Here is an 18,349-nt window from a genome sequence, read left to right as displayed (position 1 = left end):
CTAGCTGCCTTAGTCATTGTCTGGTCCCTGTTTTACTGATGAGAAAACTGAGGCTCAGAGAGCTGAAATGATTTGGCCAGGGTCACACAGCAAACAGGAATAATAACTTGTATTTCTCCAGAGTTTTAAAGTTTATAAAGTGTGTTTCTTACAACTCAATGAGATAGCAACAATGGTACCAGTATAGTCACCTCCATTTTACATATAAGAAAACTGAGGTATAGGGAATATGCGACTTGCTTCAGGTAACACAGAAGACCATGCTTTAGAAACTAGTATCTATGGGTTAGTCGGTTGGTCAGTCAACAAGCATTTATCAAGAATTTACTATGTAAGAGCATGTTGGGGATTATACAAAGAAAGGCAAAACAGTTCCTGCCCTCAGGGAGCTCACATTCTGATGGAACAAGTAAAAGAATTAAATTAGTCTTTTGGGGGCCTGAGCAAATTTTCCCCCCGGGGCAATGAGGGTTAAGTGACTTGCCCAGGGTCACACAGCTAGTAAGTATTAAGTGTCTGAGGCTGGATTTGAACTCAGGTTCTCCTGCATCCAAGGCTGGTGCTTTATCCACTGTGCCACCCAGCTGTCCCCAAGGGCCTGAGCTCTTGTTGGCATGAATAGAATAGATTTTCTCGCTCCAAAGTTCTCAATTTTGGAGTTAGAAAGTACAGGTTCACATCCTGGCTCTACTACTGACTACCTGTGTGACCTTGGGGAAATAATTTAATCTCTCTGGGCCTCAGTTTCCTCATCTGTAAAATGAAGGGGACTGACTAGATTAAATGATCTCTAAGGATCTTTTTAGCTCCAAATCTCTGATCCTTTGATGTAATGAGGGGTGCTGTCTAATTGCCCCTCCCCCAGTCAGAGTACCTCCAAATACCCCACTGATTTCCACAAATGCACTTGGAGGCTGACGATGGATATCAGAGGGGTCTTTGAACAGAGACTGTATCAGGAAGTAAGATAAAAATGTCTTCCTTACCTTTTAAGAGGATGCTCAGTCAATCCCCTCTTTGGGAAGCTGGCTCTTCTTGTTTAAATCTTACCTGGATCCTGAGTCTTTCTCCCTTTCTGAATTTCCTGAATCAGGGGAGCTTGTTTAAGGCCCCAGCCCCACCATTTTGGTCTGTACTGATCAGATGATGTTGAGCTTCACCCTATAAGATACTGGCTCTCTGGCAGTGAATGAATTCTGACTAGGATGATGCTGGGGACCCAGTGAGCATGCTCCAGCATCTTACTCCTCCCTCGGGCATCACTACAGCATCAATGCAGAACGGGAGACGCACCAGCAGACCAAGCCTTTGGCAGGAGGACACACCTCCAGGGAGGAAGATACTTACCCCTCCCTCTCTACTCAGCTCCCTCCCTTCTTAGGTTACACTAATCTACTGCATCCTTTGCACTGGGCCTGACTCCTCATATCCAGCTGCCTTCACTGGCCTTTAGCTGCACTCCCCCCACCCTTTTCTGGAGGTCAAACCAGACACGTGCTCAGTTTGACCTTTCTTTGCCCTGCCTATAAGCTCTGGACTGGGATAGACCATACCAGTAGATGAAGGGCAATGTGCTATGGGGTGTTGGGGGGAGAGATCACCAAATTCAGACCTGGGTTCAAGTTTTTGTTTGTTTGGGTTTTGGGGGGAGAGGGTTTGGGTTTTTTTGGAGGTTTTTTGCGGGGCAGTGAGGGTTAAGTGACTTTCCCAGGGTCACACAGCTAGTAAGTGTCAAGTGTCTGAGGCTGGATTTGAACTCAGGTTCTCCTGAATCCAGGGCCAGTGCTTTATCCACTGTGCCACCTAGCTGCCCCCTGTGGGTTCAAGTTTTAACTATAAGTTTCATTAGTTACCTGACTGTGGGGTAGGCAGCAAAGGAAAAGGTGCTGGAAATGGAATCTGAAGGCTTGGGTTTAAGCCCCAGCTCTGCTATCTGTTACCTGGGTGACACTGAACAAGTCACTTAACCTCTCTGCATCTCAGTTTCCTCATATGTAAAATGAGGGAGTGAGATTATAGAATTTTTAAGGGCCTTTTCAGTTCTAAATCTGTGTTTCCTAGTAGCATGTACTAGAGCCAGATTGAACTGGCTGCAAGAGCTGATCATTAAATTTTTATTGTGAGCATTTACACCTCAGACAGTGGCAAATGCTACAAATCAGAGCTTGGCATATTGTTTTGTTGCTTGTCTAGACTTAAGAAAGTGATGGAGGGAATGCCAATAATGTAGATTAAACTGAAGTCTGTTGTATGCATTTTTTTCTCCAGAAAGCCAGTTATTAAACATGTAACAGCACACCACTGATCCGGCCTCACTTCATGTCTCTGTGCCTCAGTTTCCCTAATTGTAAAATGGAGAAAATGTGTTTCCTGTCCCAGAGGGTTGGTTATTATGAAGAAGGCCCTCCGTTTACATTAAATTGCTATAAAATATGAACTATTATTATTATTATTATTAATACCAGTGACTCTCATTCTTTTCTGTTCTCCCAAGGGAATGGATTGTAAGTCTGGTTCTTGGTCTGACAGTCTCAGACTCAGTGAGCTGCCTTACCAGCTTCTTCTAAACTGGGGCCTACTTGGGCACCATGTGTGTTTGGAGGTACAGGAAGTGGGGCTGTGCTGCCAGGAGCCCTTTGTTCTGACTCTGACATGTCATGCATCCATGTGAAGGTCTGACTTCTTCATTCCTTTGCCTCATTGCCTTCATTGGATCTCTATTTCCTTTAGGATAAAATACCAACTTTTTGGCCTGCATGTAAGACCCTTCATAGTCTAATGCCAACCTATCTTTTTAGCCTTGGCTCATATCACTTCCCTCCATAATAACAAAAATGATGGCGATGATAGATAGCATTTATATAGAACCTACTATGTGCCAGGTGCAGTGCTAAGTCCTTTACAAATATGATCTCATTTGACCTTCAGAACCGTTCTGAGAGGTAAGTACTATTATTATCTCCATTTTACAGATGAGGAAACTGAGGCAGACAGAGGTTAAGTTTCTTACCCAGGGTCACACAGCTAGTAAATGTCTGAGACTGAATTTGAACTCAAGTCTTACTGATTCCAGGTCCTCTGTGTACCTTGCTTCTCCCTAGTTGCCCCTTATACTTTAAAGACCCTTTCATCCTTCATCCTTCCCAACCACAGGATCATAGGTTTAGAGCTGGAAGTGATCTTTGGGGCTGTCATTAAGTGGGAGACATTAAGTGACTTGCCCAGGGTCATTGAGGATTTGAACCCAGTTCTTCCTGACTCCAAGTCCAGCACTCTCCTCACTGTCACCTATCAAACTTGTTCTGTTTTTTTCAAGTCTTGGTGCATTTGTGGAGGCCCCTCCTCAGACTAGGATTATACTACCTCCTCATTTCAGTCTGTTGAAATCCTTTTCTTATTCAAGGTCCAGCACAAATATTACCTTGTTTTATAAAATTTTGTCTGATTCTTTCATCTGGAGGAAATTATTCCACGTTCAGATTTTTGAGAACACTTCGCCTGAATGTTGTTTTTTTTTTTTAAGTGAGGCAATTGGGGTTAAGTGACTTGCCCAGGGTCACACAGCTGGTAAGTGTTAAGTGTCTGAGGCCAGATTTGAACTCAGGTACTCCTGACTCCAGGGCTGGTGCTCTATCCACTGCGCCACCTAGCTGCCCCACTTCGCCTGAATTTTGCCTCTATCACATACTACCATGTGTCACGCCTTTTTTTTTTTAATGTGTCATAGCCTCCTATTAGATTAGATACTCCTTGAGGGAAGGGACCACATTTCCCCCACCCCCTTTATATTCTGAGTGCTAAATGCAAGGTTTTGACACAGTAGGCATTTAATAAACATTTGCTGGAAGACTGCTGAGATAAGCAGACCTTACAAATTTATTCAATTCAACTAACAAAATTTGATTGTTGAAAGGGACCTAGGTCTATTTTAACCCATACATGTATTCCAACCACCTATTCCATATAACCATCCATTCCAACCTATATGTGAAGAGAATTCCTACTATAGCACCGCTGATAAATAGTCATCCAGCCTCTTCCTGAAGACCTCTAAGGAGGAAGAATCCACCATAGCTCAAGGTAGTCCATTCTGCTTTTGGACAATTAAAATATTTTTAAATGCAATTTTATTTTTTCCAACCAGTATCAATTTGTTTTCTCTCCCTCTCACCGCCCAACCCCTACCATCGAATAATTTTTTGTTTGTTTTTTTTAGTGAGGCAATTGGGGCTAAGTGACTTGCCCAGGGTCACACAGCTAGTAAGTGTTAAGTGTCTGAGGTCGGATTTGAACTCAGGTACTCCTGACTCCAGGGCCGGCGTTCTATCCACTGCGCCATCTAGCTGCCCCAAATAATTTTTTAAAAAGAAAAAAAAGGGGGGCAGCCGGGTGGCACAGTGGATAAAGCACTGGTTCCGGATGCAGGAGGACCTGAGTTCAAATCTGACCTCAGTCACTTAACACTTACTAGCCGTGTGACTCTGGGCAAGTCACTTAACCCTCATTGCCCTGAAAAACAAAACAAAACAAGCAAACAAAAAAGCCCTTATAATAAATATTCAGAGTCAAGCAAAATGAATTCCCACATTGGTCATGTCCAAAAATGTAGGTCTCATTCTGATTTTTTTTTCAGGATTTAGTGTATTTTTCAAATACACTAAAATCTGTGATACCAGGGAGACCAGGCTAATTGCAAAGGAGATGTCTAGGTCCAAGGTTATGAGAAATCTGAGGAGACAGACAGACAGATCAGGAATGTGCTAGAGGCAGTTCAAACCAGTTTGTGAAAGCCAATTATTGCATTTTCGGTATGAGCTTTTACATCTCAGAAATCAGCAAACACTATATATCAAGGCTTGATTTATTGTTTTGTTGTTTGTCTAGCCTTAAGAAGGTGATGGAAAAAATGTTAGTAATGCAGATTAAATTTTAAAGTATGCCTTTTTTTTGGACAGCTTGTTAAACATTTATTAGCATGCCCTTGGCACAGACCATTTTCACCTGGTGGGTTCCAAGAAGGTTCTATGAAGGAAGGAGCCTTTGAAAGTAGTTAGGAACTTCAGCAGAGGAAGGGAGGTAGGGAGTTCATTCCAGCAGATAGAATGAACAAGGGAAACAGAAGAAGAGGAAGACAGCATGGGAATAGGAGACAGATAGTATAGATTCGGTGGAATTTGAATATGTGAAGGGCAATAGCATGAGGTAAAGTTGGTCAGATAAGTTGAAGGCAGATGGTAGAAGGCCTTGAATGCCAATGTGAAGTTTATGCAGGAGGCGATAGAGAGCCATTGGAACTTATTGAGTAGTTGATTGACATGAACAAAGGTGACACCTGGAAGATTATTCAGGCAATGCATGAAGAATGGATTGGAGAAGGGATAGATTGGAGACAGGATGACTAGTCAGGAGGCTATTGTGGCACTCTTAACATTCTGTGATGTGTGATATTCATTCTCTCTTCTGGACACAAGTGCCCACAGTCATACTTAGAAGGAAATAGAAGCAGCTGTGGTGTCAGGGAAGGCATGGAAGGAATGCTTATGACATTGACTGGGAGGGATAGAGCATTATATGGCATTCAGGACCCCTAAGAAAGGCTGACACAATCAGTGCTTTAGAATAATGGGACAAATCTAATACAATTAAATTCAATTGAGAGGAATATGAAGTCTTAGATTTGGTTTCAAATAATCAATGAGAAAATGACAGGATGGAGAAGGCAAGCCTAGATAACAGTTTGTGTGGAAATAGGAATAAAAGTAATAACTAAGCTCTTAGCGATCTCCCCCGTAGACTATTTATACATCTTGTATATGCCTCTGTGTCTCCCATTGGAATGTGAGCTCCTCGAGGTCAGGGATCATGTTTTTGCCTTTCTGTGTGTCCTCAGGGCTCAACACAGTGCCTGACACAGAGTAAAAGCTTAATAAATGCTTGTGGATTGGTTTACCATTTACTAGGCACTATACTAAGCTCTCAGGCTACAAATAGAAGTAAAGCAATCCCTGGCCACAAGGAGCTTACGATGGAGTAAAGAATATCTAGGGCAGCTAGGTGGTGCAGTGGATAGAGCACCAGCCCTGGAGTCAGGAGTACCTGAGTTCAAATCTGACCTCAGACACTTAACACTTACCAGCTGTATGACCCTGGGCAAGTCTCTTAACCCCAACTGCCTCACTAAAAAAGAAAGAAAGAAAGAAAAGAATATCTATATAGGGATGTTGTAAAGGTAGAGTTGGAGATGAAAGTGGTAGAAGGAGAGGAAGGGGTCAATGAGACAGGTGAGGAGGAAGACAAAGACAGGAAGATTTCTGAGAGTCAAGGCAGCATGGTGTGCAATGGAAAGGGTACCATACTTAAGACTCAAGAAGACCTAGATTCCAATCCCACCTCAGACACGTACTAGCTATGTGACTCAACTTTTTGAGGTTTCCTCATCTGTAAAATGATTGGATGGCTTCTAAGGTCCTTTCCAGTCCTAATTCTATGGTCCAACATGAATCATTATGAGTGAGACATAGCAGTCAAAAAAAGCTAATGTGAGTTCAGGCTTCAGTTAAAGAGACATAGGATCCAGAAGATAGGGAGCAGATAGTTACATCGTCCTTGGCCGCATCCAGAATACTGAGATCAGTTTGAGATGCTTTGGGTTAAAGTGGAAATTGGCAAACAGGAACATGTCCAGAGTAAAACAACCCAGGATGGGGAAGAAACTGGAGACCAGCTCATAAGAGTGTCTGTTGAAGAAGCTAGGAATCTTGAGCCTAAGAGAAGAGAAGACTTAGGGGGTTCATATTAACTGTCATTAAGTATTTGAAGAGCTGTCCTGTAGAAGACAGATTAGACTGGTTCAGCTTGGCCAGAGAGAGCAGGACTATTGCTGAGAGGTAGATTTGGGCTTAATGTAATGAAATGTTTGTTAATTCTTAGAAATGTTCAGAAGTGAAATGGGCATGAAGAGGCCAAATGACTCTTTATTGGGGATAGTGCAGAGGGGATTCCTGTTCAGGTATGGGCCGGTCTAGATGGCCTGAGGTACCCAAGATGCTTAGATTCTCTAAAACAGACCTGATTTAAAAGACCTGGTTTTAGAAACCACCTCTGCCACTTATTAGCTATATGATTTTGTACAGGACAGCATTTTTTCTGGCTGTCTCCTGTGCCAGGAATGCCCTCCCCTCCTCATTTCCCTGGTTTCCTTCAAATCTCAGCTAGTCTGCAAAAAGCCTTTCTCTGTTTTCCCTAATCTCGGATTAATTTCCTTCCCTCTGATATCTTCTCCAATTTATATGCATATATTGTTTGCATATAGTTGTTTTCATGTTGTTTCCTACATTAGATGGTGAGCTAGCTCCCTGAGAGCAGAATATTTTTTTGGGGGGGGGGCTTTATGTCTCCACAGTTCAGCATAGTGGCTAGCACACAGTAGGCACTTGATAAGTGCTAGTTGACGGACCAACTTAATGGCTTTCTGTGCCTTGATTTTCTCAACTATAAAATGAGAATAATAATAATAATAATAATAATAGGGGCAGCTAGGTGGCGCAGTGGATAAAGCACTGGCCCTGGATTCAGGAGTACCTGAATTCAAATCCGGCCTCAGATACTTTACACTTACTAGCTGTGTGACCCTGGGCAAGTCACTTAACCCCCATGACCCCCCCCCCCCCAAAAAAAAATTTAATATTGCACTATGTTATAGAAGGGTTGCGGAGATCAAATGAGATAATGTGTATAAAACACCTGGGCTTTATTAAACCTTGGTAAAATGTTTTTTATTCAACTGCGACATCAAACCACATATAAATGACAGAAAAATTCAAGTTCTGAAAAGATTGGTGATGGCATCTCCCCTCATCCTGATTCACTTCAAGCCATTTTTATATTCTAAACATGCAAATCAATATGTAATCACACAGAAGAGCCCCATGCAAGTAGCTCTGCTACTTATTCCCTGTATGACTTTGGAAATGTCACTTTGCCCCTCTGGTCCTCAGTTTTCATATCTATAAAATGAGGGGGTTGGCGTAGATGATCTTTCAGGTGACTTCCATCTTGAAAACCTCACTTGAGCATCCTCAACAAGGACCACTGAGTTGGGGCCAATAGAATTCCTGGTCCTGTCATGCCAGACAGCGATACCAACATTAAGCCTGCAGCTGGAACCTTCCTACATGGAATTAAGCCTGTTTTGGGGAACAGGGAAACAAGAGCTCTTCTTAATTTAAGACTGAGTTGGGAAAAGAATTGTACTTAGGAACTAAAACTTCACAAGAAGCCCACTGTCCTCTGAACACTGAGTTACTGATATCCAAGGGGCAGTCTCTGCAGCTGCCACCAGGAAAATTCACTTGGGCACCACCTCCCTTCCCACCCCCAAGTGTCTCTTCACAATATCAAACTTTCTGAACTGGTTCTCAGTGTGCTTTTACAGATGATCTTGTTCTATCTAGTTACTGCAGGATTAAGGTAAAGTGCTGCCTGAAAACCCACTTTTGGTGTTGCCTAACTGAACCTGGACAAGTTAATTTTCTCTGAACTTGTTTCCTTATCTGTAAAAAAAGGGGGGGGCGCTATTGATACCTGGTCCATTCTACCTGTCAGAGCAATTGTAAAGATCTCCTAAGATCCCTAAGATCATAGATCTGGATCTTAGAGATAATCCAATCCACTTTCCTCATTGCATATTTGAGGAAACTGAGGCCCAGAGAGGTTGTGTTCATGCAGGAAATAAGTGGCAGAACCAGGATTTGAACCAAAGTCCCTTGACTCCAAATTCAGGATTCTTCAATGCACCATGCTGCTTTTCACTTCTTAAACCTTTAAAACACTCTATAAATGTGAGTTATTCTTGTCAGTTATAATAAAATCAGAGAATCATAGAATCGTAGAGTTTCAGAGCTGAAAAGCAGCTTGAAGCTTGTCAGATCCAACTTCCTTATTTTGTAGTTGAGGAAACTGACTTCCAGAGAGGAGAGAGGCTTGCCCAAGATCACGCAGTTAAGTAGGGTCAGAACAAAAACCATGTATAGTGGGGTTTTTTTTATTTGTTTTTTTTTGCAGGGCAATGAGGATTAAGTGACTTGCCCAGGGTCACACAGCTAGTTAAGTGTCAAGTGTCTGAGGCCGGATTTGAACTCAGGTCCTCCTGAATCCTAGGCCAGTGCTTTATCCACTGCGCCACCTAGCTGCCTCCTATAGTATTTTTTTTTGTTTTTTGTTTTGTTTTTTTTAGTGAGGCAATTGGGGTTAAGTGACTTGCCTAGGGTCACACAGCTAGTAAGTATTAAGTGTCTGAGACCGGATTTGAACTCAGGTACTCCTGACTCCAGGGCCGGTGCTTTATCCACTGTGCCACCTAGCCGCCCCTAGTATTTTTAATATAAAATTTTAAAATAGAAATTTAATAATGATAATAATGATAACAACAACATAACAGGTGGAGTGAATTATGTTAATCAATGAGCACTGAAGTATGCCAGACACTGTACTAGGCACAAGAGTTACAAAGAAAAAAAGCAAAGGGGTCCTTGCCTTCAAGGAACTTACAGTCTAGTTAGTCTAGTCAGGGATCACGAGATCATAAATTTAGAGCTAAAAGGCCCCTTAGAGGCTCTAGGGTTCCCCTACTCCCCCATTTTATAGATGAGAAGACTGAGACAGTGAGAGAGGTTAACTGACTTGCCACGGGTCACATAGCTAGTGAGGATATAAGGTGGGATTTGAAAATAGGTCTTCCTGATTCCAGTATTTCCTGACTCTATATCCAATTCCCTGTTCTTTTTTGTTTTTGTTTTTATTTTTGCAATTCCCTGTTCTATACCACACTGCCCCTCCTAGCTGTATGAAAAACAGATATCAGAGGATTTTGGAGGATGAGGAAAGACTCCTTGTAGAAGATGGCACTTGAGCCATCCCCGGAAGGAAACAAGGGATTCTAAGGGTTAGTGGTCGGTAGGGAGAGCCTTCCAATTTAATACAAAGGTATAGAGAGAATCATTTCTCTGCTCCAGGCATTTTCTCTGGCTCTCCCTGGATGCTCAGAGTGCTCTCCTACATCCACATCTCCTGGCATCCCTGGAAGCCTTCTTTCAAGTCCCATCTAAGATCCCACCTTCTACAGGAAGCCTTTCCCAAGCCTTCTAAATTCTAGCACCTTCCCTCTCTTAAGTATTTCCTATTTGTCCTACATAGGACTTTTTTGTACTTTTTTTTTTTGCTTGTTGTCTCCCCCATTAGATTTTGAGCTCCTTTGAAGGCAGGCACTGTTTTTATCTTTCTTTGTATCCCCAGTGTTCAGTGCAGCACCTGGAACATAGTAGGAGTTTAATAAATGCTTATTGACTGATTGAATGACTAATATAGCTAGAAAAGGAAGAGGGAACCACAGACACACTTAGCAGTGTGCTACCCTCTTATCATGTGAATATTCATGTGTGTAGGAAGCATTAAACTCAATGGTACCAAGAAGAAGGGAGAATGAATGAGAAGGCCTTTTGGCATGCAAGCCCGGCCCCAGATGTCAATGATTAGGATGGAAAAACCTAAACAACAGGAAGTCCAAAACACCCAACAGGAGATCAAGGAAGGGTCTGTGCCTTTCCAATATTCATTGACCTCAGTTTGCAGGTTTTGCTCAAGACTTTCACCTTTAGCTCCTCAAGCCAAAGGAATCTTGCATTGGTGTAACTCCCATTCCAATGGTTTGTTAAGGTCTATAGTAGTGTGAGAGACTTTCTCTCTCTTTTACAGACGGAGATAACTGGGTTCTGGAGAGGGGAAATGATTTATCTATGGATGTAAAACGAGCTAGTAAAAGAACAAGGGATAGAAACCAGGCCCCCAGACTGCTCTATCTTTCCCCTCTATGCCATGAGTACCGTGCTAAAGGGGGCTAAGCATTAGCTTTCAGAGTTCTGATTTTGCTCAGAGGCCTAGCTCAGTATTCTGGTGTAGGTCTTTTCCTCCCTGTCTTCAAGGACCTGCTCAGATGCCACTTCCTGAGGGAACTCCTAACTTGCTAAGTGAAAATAGCATCTCTCTCCCCAAACTTCCCATAGTGCTTTGCTTGGACTTCTGTTTTGCATCATAATGATTTATGTACCTATTCTTTTCCATATTAGATTGTAAATCCCTTGAAATCAGGGTTTATCATGGAGTCAGAGGACCTGGATTCAAATCTTCTGCCAACCTTCTAGCTGTCTGATCATGGGCATAATAATAAATAAATGAACAGATAAATAGATAACCAAATAAATAAATAACATTTATATAGTACTTACTATGCGGCACGTCGTTTAATCTCTCTGGACCATAGTTTCTCATCTATAAAATGAAGGCGTGGGACCAGATAACCTCTAAGGTTCCTTCTAGGTCTTAATCTGTGATCCTTTGATTTTCGTGTACGGTACCTTGCATAGAGTGAACTCTTATAAAATGGTTGTTGGATTGAATTGATTTTTCTGCCTTCTACTTGTACCAGTGAAAGGAGGATTAATGGTACAGCTAATGGCTTTGGAGAAAAAAAAGCTCAATTCAAAAGACAGGGGTCCAAAATAAACTTCTCTGGAGAGGTGACTTGCATGTGATCACACTCAAAAATATCAGTAAATGAATAGAAGAAATATGGACAAGGAGTAGTGCCAGCTAAGGCCATATATAGACTTTTGGAGCAGGGAGAGCTCACATGGGAGTTTTCCTGGGTACAACTCCTGTTAGATCTAATAAGTTCTAGCTCAGAGACTACGGTTTGGGAAGCCTGACTTGCAAGAGAGTCAGTGTACTGTAGAGGAATGGTGGACCTGAAGTCAGGAGACTTGGATTCATATTCTGGCTGCATTGCTTACCAGTTGTGTTGCCATGGCCAAGTCACTATAATTCCCCAAGTCTCAAGTTCCTCATTGGTAAAACTGGAATAATAATACTTGAACTGCTCACCACCCATGGTGGTCACAGGGAAAAACATTTATAAACCTTAAAGAGCTAGATATTCATGAGTCTCTTCACTATTGTGATTATATTGTTCTTCTCTGGAGAAGTAGCGCACATGGTAGACAGGTTACATTCTCCACCCCCTACCTCCCAATTCTCAGTAACAGAGGTTGGAAGACACACCTGGGGAAGTCTTCATCCTGCCATTCCTCCTTCACATCCACATTTCCCATTCGTAGGGTGGCTTCTGTGGTCCCCATGGTGATGGATCTGGGATGGAAAAAGCTTGAAACACGGAGGGGTCTGAAAAGAGGTTGGAAATGGGGGGAGAAGAATTATTATGAACATCATTTAGCATCATATCACCAGTGTCATGGCATCAGAGAATGTTAGAACTGAAAGGATCCTTAGAGATCATAGGGTTGAATCCCCTTTTTCTTTGGAGAATGAAATAGATCCAGATTAAGTGTCGTGCCTGAGATAACACAACTAATAAGTCATATTTGCTACTCCCTTCTCTCCCTTACTTCTCATTTTCAGTAGGTCCTGTCGTATCTCTTACATTCATCTCCTCTTCTCTAGTCCTACTGCCATCACTCTAATACCAGCCCTTGTTCCTGCCTGATGTACCCATTGCAGTAGCTTACCCAAACGTCAATTCCCAGCTCAAAATGCTTTCTCCTTTAGGAAGCTTTCTCTGATCCCACCCCTGCCCCAGTTGGCAATTACCTTCGCCCTCAGATCTCACATAACACTTTATTTGTGCCTTTCTGCAAACATTTTTTTGGACACGGCAATGAGGGTTAAGTGACTTGTCCAGGGTCACACAGCTAGTAGATGTCAAGTGTCTGAAGCTGGATTTGAACTCAGGTCTTCCTAAATCCAGGGCTGGTGCTTTATCCATTGTGCCACCTAGCTGCCTCTATTTGCGCTTTTCTAATGTGAATATCATGTAATATTGTGTAGTGTAGTTATTTTTATTGGTGTCTTATTTCACTATTAGACTGAGTGTCAGGAGGGTAGGGACAGAGTCTTAACTAAGCTTTGAATTTCCCTCACTATCTAGCACAGTAGCAGACATCTAGCTCTGCCCACAGTAGGTACTTTGTGTTTGTTGAATGAATGAATAAAAGTTGGGGTTTAGTGTTGGAAGGGACTTCAATTAAATTCAGCAAATGGTTATTAGGTGCTTCTTTATCTAGCCCCCTTATTTTATAGTTGGGATTTTTTTTTAATGGGGCAATGAGAGTTAAGTGACTTGCCCAGGGTCACACACCTAGTAAGTGTCAAGCGTCTGAGGCCAGATTTGAACTCAGGTCCTCCTGAATCCAGGGCCGGTGCTTTATCCACTGCACCACCTAGCTACCCCCCACCCTTATTTTATAGATGAGGAAACTGAGAGCTAGAGAGAGGAAGAGACTTTGTCCAAGGTCACTAAGGTAGAAAGAACCAGGCTGTGAATCCTGGTGCTCTTTCCACTATTCTGCTTCCACAAAGTCATTTTATGGAAACCACACAGAGTGAACTAGATATTGGCAATCTGTGGCTGCTTTCTGAAGGATGCTCAGTAGTATTGTCTGTTGACGACCCATGGACAAAGCTGGGAAGTGGACAAGTTTATCTTAAGCTCTCCATCTCACACCCTTTCTTTTGTCTCATGGTGCTTCCCCCACAAAGACCTCATAGGACCTTACTGTTCCTGAAAGTAGTGATTCTAGAACTCATTCAGTTCCACTCCTTAGGCTTCCAGGAAGGCAACTAGATGTCCTCAAAAGAGCCTTAAATTTTTAGCCCAAAAACCTGGGCTCAACTCTCACCTGTTATTTTGTTGTTCAGTCATTTTTCAGTCATATCCAACCGCATTTGGGGTTTTCTTGGCAAAAATGCTGAATTTGTTTTCCATTTCCTTCTCCAGTTCATTTTACAGATGAGTAAACTGAGGCAAACAGGGTTAAGTGATTTGCCCAGGGTCATACGACCAGTAAGTGTCTGAGGCCAGACTTGAACTCAGAAAAATGAGTCTTCCTGACTCCCAAGCCTTATACTTTATCCACTATGCCACCTAGCTGCCGTTACCTCTTATAGTTGCATATTATACTTGTGCCCAATATGAACTAATATTGGACTGAGCAGCCATAGACATACTGTATTCTGACTCCAACATTGTGATGTTATTGGTCTTCTCCAAAAATGAAGGATGAACAACAATAATAATGATGATCTTGGGTAAACCCCTCTCTGGACCTCAGTTTCTTTTTCTGTAAAATGAGTGGGTTGGTCTCTAGGAAGGTTGTTCCTTCCTGTTTATATTTTATGTGAGAACCTCCCAGGAAAAGCCAATCAGCTTCAAATAGACTTTGGTTTAAAAAGAGACCCAGACTAATAGCTTGACTTTCCCTTTTGAGACTGATCATTATTTGTGGAGGAAGCCTAAAGAGACACTATAATCTGCATATGCCACTTGCAATCTGACCACTGCTAGGGAGTGTGTATGTGGGGAGGAGTATGTGGGGAGGGGAGGAAGCCTCAAAATATAAATCGGTTATATTATCCTCCTCCTCCTGCATCTGTTTTTAGGGGAAGGTTTAAATAAATGAAAAATTCATTTCAAGTCGTGGGGCAGTAGCCTCCATTTCAGTTTTCCTGTAGCAGACACTGTGTTTCTGTCTCTGTTTCTTTTTGATATAGTGTCACAGGAAGAAAGTGCTAAAGCCTTCTACAAAGAAAGCCTTTCAGTCCCCCCATCTGAAGTTGTCTTCACTCCACAGGGACCTGTGTCATCCCAAAGCACACTGTCAACATAGAGCACAGCCAGACACAATATACATCATGCATCTATGGGTGCATTCAGACCCAGATTTCAGGATGCAGAAGGACAATGTGGGTGTCATCTAAGAAAGGAACATATGGCATTGAATAATTATTATATTTTAACCTCCTCCATGGATAGAGGCAGGTGTAAGGGAAGGTATGCCACATATGGAACTGAAGGACCTGAGTTTGAATCTCAGCTCTGTTGTGTGATTTTGGGGCAGTTCCCAAACTCTCTCTTGACCTCAGTTTTCTTTGTAAAATGACGGGATTCAACCAGATGCTTTCTAAGGTGTCTCTGAACCATAATAATAGTAATCACACATTTACACAGTGCTTGAAAGTTTGCAAAGTACTTTACGTATATCTCATTTAAGCTAATGTTCTAACAAGATACTGTTGTTGTTTGTCCTTCTTTCTCAAAGAGGACCATGTCATCAGGTGATGTCATGACTTAAACTGAATTGGATTTAAGTGAGGGAGGGCTGTGCAAAGTCACCAACCTCACATATATCAGGACATAGCCCCAGACAGTTAAGGCAACTGGGGTGAAGGGACTTGCCCAGGGTCACAGAGCTAGTGTCTGAGATGAGGCTTGAACTCAGGTCCTCCCAGTCTTAGGGCCAGTGCGCTATCCACTGAGCCACCTAGCTGCCCCTCATTGCAAGACAACATGGAGTAGTGAAAAACCAGCTGGACTTGGAGTTAGGATCACTTAGGTTCAGATACTGTCTCAGACATTTAACCAGCGTGTGACCCTGAACAAATCGCTCAATCTGCCTGAGCTTTCTCCTCATATGTAAAAATTAGTTCACATATGTAAAGTGCTTTGCCAATTTTAAAGTGCTATATAACACTAGCTGTTATTACCTGCTTCAAGGATGGTTCTGGGGCTCAAATGAAATTTTATATGTCACACGTTTTGTGAACTTTAAGACACTAAAGAAATATCAACTGTTATTCTAAAATCCCCGTCCACCTCTGACATTCTAGGTTCTCAGGTTTCTTTTGGCTCTGGCATTCTGTGTTTTCTGTTTTAAGGTCCCTCCCAGTGCTAGTATTCTATTTTCGAAGGTTCTTTTCAGCTCTGACATCCCAAGATCCATCAATGAAGGCTAGTCTGGGTCCCTTCCCCACTTAAGAACACACCTTATACAATATTGACATATACCTGTTTGTGTGCTTCTGTCAATGTCCAATCATTTCAGCGTCTGTTGCCCCCTCAATACAATAGCATCAGGGGAAACCACGTTAATCTGTAAGCTTCTTGGGGGAACAATGTCCTTTCATTTCTTTTTGTTTTCTCTTCCTGGCTTAATGCGCCTCCCCTTGCCCCACGCCCACCTCCTCCACCCCCCACGAATACACTTTCCAGTAAAGGGCTTGCAAACAGTAGGTACTTAATAAATATTGACTAATTTAATAATAATAATAATAAAGACCACATAATTTCTCTTTGTGTTTCTACAGAGGAATCTAGTTCTTTAAACTGCCTTCTCTCCTCCCCTCAACCCTCCCCCTCCCGGAAAAAAAATTATCCCCTTAAAATCCTCTTATGATGGCTTTTAAAAAGACTTCACTTGTTCCAAATAGGAAATGGACGGAGAGCCAAGCATCATGTAGGCCTGCCTTCCTGGGGGAGGATTCAGGTATTAACCGAAACCGTAAATCCATTCCCCAAATGCGGCAGATCTCTCATCTTTCCCGTCCCTAATGTTTAGCAGGGAATTGATCTGGGCTAAAGGCTGTGTGGGATGCTTTTTGGGGGGGTGGGGAGCGGAATTCTGATAGCTGGCTGACGCCTGCCCTCCGAGATGCAGAGATTGCGATCCATCTTTGCCAGCGGATGCGATCCATCTTTGCCAGGGCTCCCCGGCCACCCGGTGGAAAAATAAAAGGGCGGCAGCCAATAAACATCTCCAGGCAGTTCTTTCTTTCCTTCCGCAGACCCAAAAGGCTGGAAGGTGTACTCACCGCCAGGCGATCTCTCCTCCTTAGGAGCGAACAAAGGCAAGCTCTCAGATGAAGCACTTGTGCATCCTTCCCTTTCTGCCTCAGTGAGAATGGGGCTGGATGGGAGACATTTCTTCTTCTGCGGAAGATTGACTGGGCTCTGTGTCGTCCGGGGAAACCTGACGACTGAGGGGCTGCTGGTTTTGTCTGCCAAACTGGGGACCCTCAATCATGTTCTCCTGATGCCGCCGCTCCTGCTGCTTCCTTAGCCGCTGCTGCTCCCTTAGGCATCGCTGCGGGGCCCTGCCTTCAAGGTATTTGATTATTCCCAGCTCACAGCTGGCTGAGGCTTAGGGCTCTAAAGACAGTTAATGATGCTGCTTGTGTGTGTGTGTGTGTGTGTGTGTGTGTGTGATATACAACAGTACATCCCCCTTCCAGTATCCATTCCTTTCTATTGGTTAGAAGAGGAGTAAATATTGCTGAAGCCTCTTCATAGGCAGAGGCAGAAGAAATGATTCTTGGATGGTGCATTGAGAGCTAGAACAGTAGTGGCCTTATTCTTAGAGACTATTTGGACTGGAAATGGCCTTAGGATACAGAACATTGACTGGCAGAGCAGAAAGGGATCTTAGATACAGAACACAAAATGTTGGAGTTGAAGTGGATCTTGGAAAACATTCACAATATCAGAACTGGCAAGGAATTTTAAAGCATAGAACATGGAATGTCAGAGCTGGAAGGGACCATAGAACATGCGATGTCTGAGCTGGAAGGGAATTTAGAGCATAGAACATGTAATGTCAGAGTTGGAATGAATCTTGGAATATAGAACACAGTGACAGAGCAGGAAGGGACCTTGGAACATACATGCAGAATGTTAGATCTGGAAGGAACCTTAGGTCAGAGAGAACATAGAATGTCAGAACTCAAAGAACATCTAAAGCAATCTCTTCAGTTTTCCTAGGAGGGATTTGGGAGCCAAAGAGAGCTGGCAATTATACTATTTATCAGCAATCCAATGATCAAAGTCGACCCAAAGGACTATTGATGAAACATACTATCCACCTCCAGGGAAAGAACTGATATACATGGAACAGATTGGGGCATGCTACTTTTCACATTCTTTCATTAAGTGACAAATATGGTGAAGTTTTCCGTGATCACAAATGTACAACCCATATCAGATTATTTACTGCGTCCGGGAGTGGGGAGGAGAGGGGACAAGGGAGGGAAAGAGACTGGAATAGAAAAATATAAATAAAAATGTTTAATCTGGAAAGGTGGGGAGGGGTGTTCTGAGAAGGGTAGAGGAGGCATATATGTGTTTTTACACACACATATATATGTTGTGCATTTATGAGTTATTTAGGTATTATTTATATAGTAATTATATTTAAACAAATTTGTCATATAAATTATTTCTATAAATTGATATGTATTTGTTATTTATAAAGCAGTTATTTAAGGAATTAAAATACTAAGTTATATGTATTAGAATCTATCTAGGTATATCTAAATGTAATAATGTAGACAATTTACATTATATATCACATATGTGTCTTTGTGTATATTATAGTCTGTTTGATATATGTATAAAATAGAATTATATATCACAAATAAAATTTAACATTTTTAAAAATACAACAAAAAA

The 18,349-nt window shown here is 42.3% G+C and overlaps 1 protein-coding gene across 3 annotated transcripts in view; it reads right to left on the bottom strand.

The window, feature by feature from the left end:
- The window catches only part of ATCAY (ATCAY kinesin light chain interacting caytaxin), a 58,316-nt gene extending 41,190 nt beyond the window's left edge, over window positions 1-17,126 (bottom strand). The window contains exons 1-2 of one of the 3 annotated variants that reach the window (XM_043967277.1): window positions 16,717-17,126; window positions 12,115-12,234 (exon numbers count right to left, since the gene is read on the bottom strand). In XM_043967277.1, coding sequence (XP_043823212.1) covers window positions 12,115-12,191 — 77 coding nt within the window. In that variant the 5' untranslated portion in view covers window positions 12,192-12,234; window positions 16,717-17,126. Of the gene's footprint in view, window positions 1-986; window positions 1,187-12,114; window positions 12,235-16,716 lie in introns of those variants that run through there. The other 2 variants (XM_043967294.1, XM_043967286.1) reach the window with 2 other exon arrangements.
- Between the last annotated feature and the right edge of the window lie 1,223 nt (window positions 17,127-18,349).

The sequence above is a fragment of the Dromiciops gliroides genome, chromosome 1 (assembly GCF_019393635.1).
Source record: "Dromiciops gliroides isolate mDroGli1 chromosome 1, mDroGli1.pri, whole genome shotgun sequence".
NCBI classification, from domain to species: domain Eukaryota; kingdom Metazoa; phylum Chordata; class Mammalia; order Microbiotheria; family Microbiotheriidae; genus Dromiciops; species Dromiciops gliroides.
The sequence above is the reverse complement of the archived record's forward strand: the minus strand, read 5'-3'. Positions and strand labels throughout refer to the sequence as shown.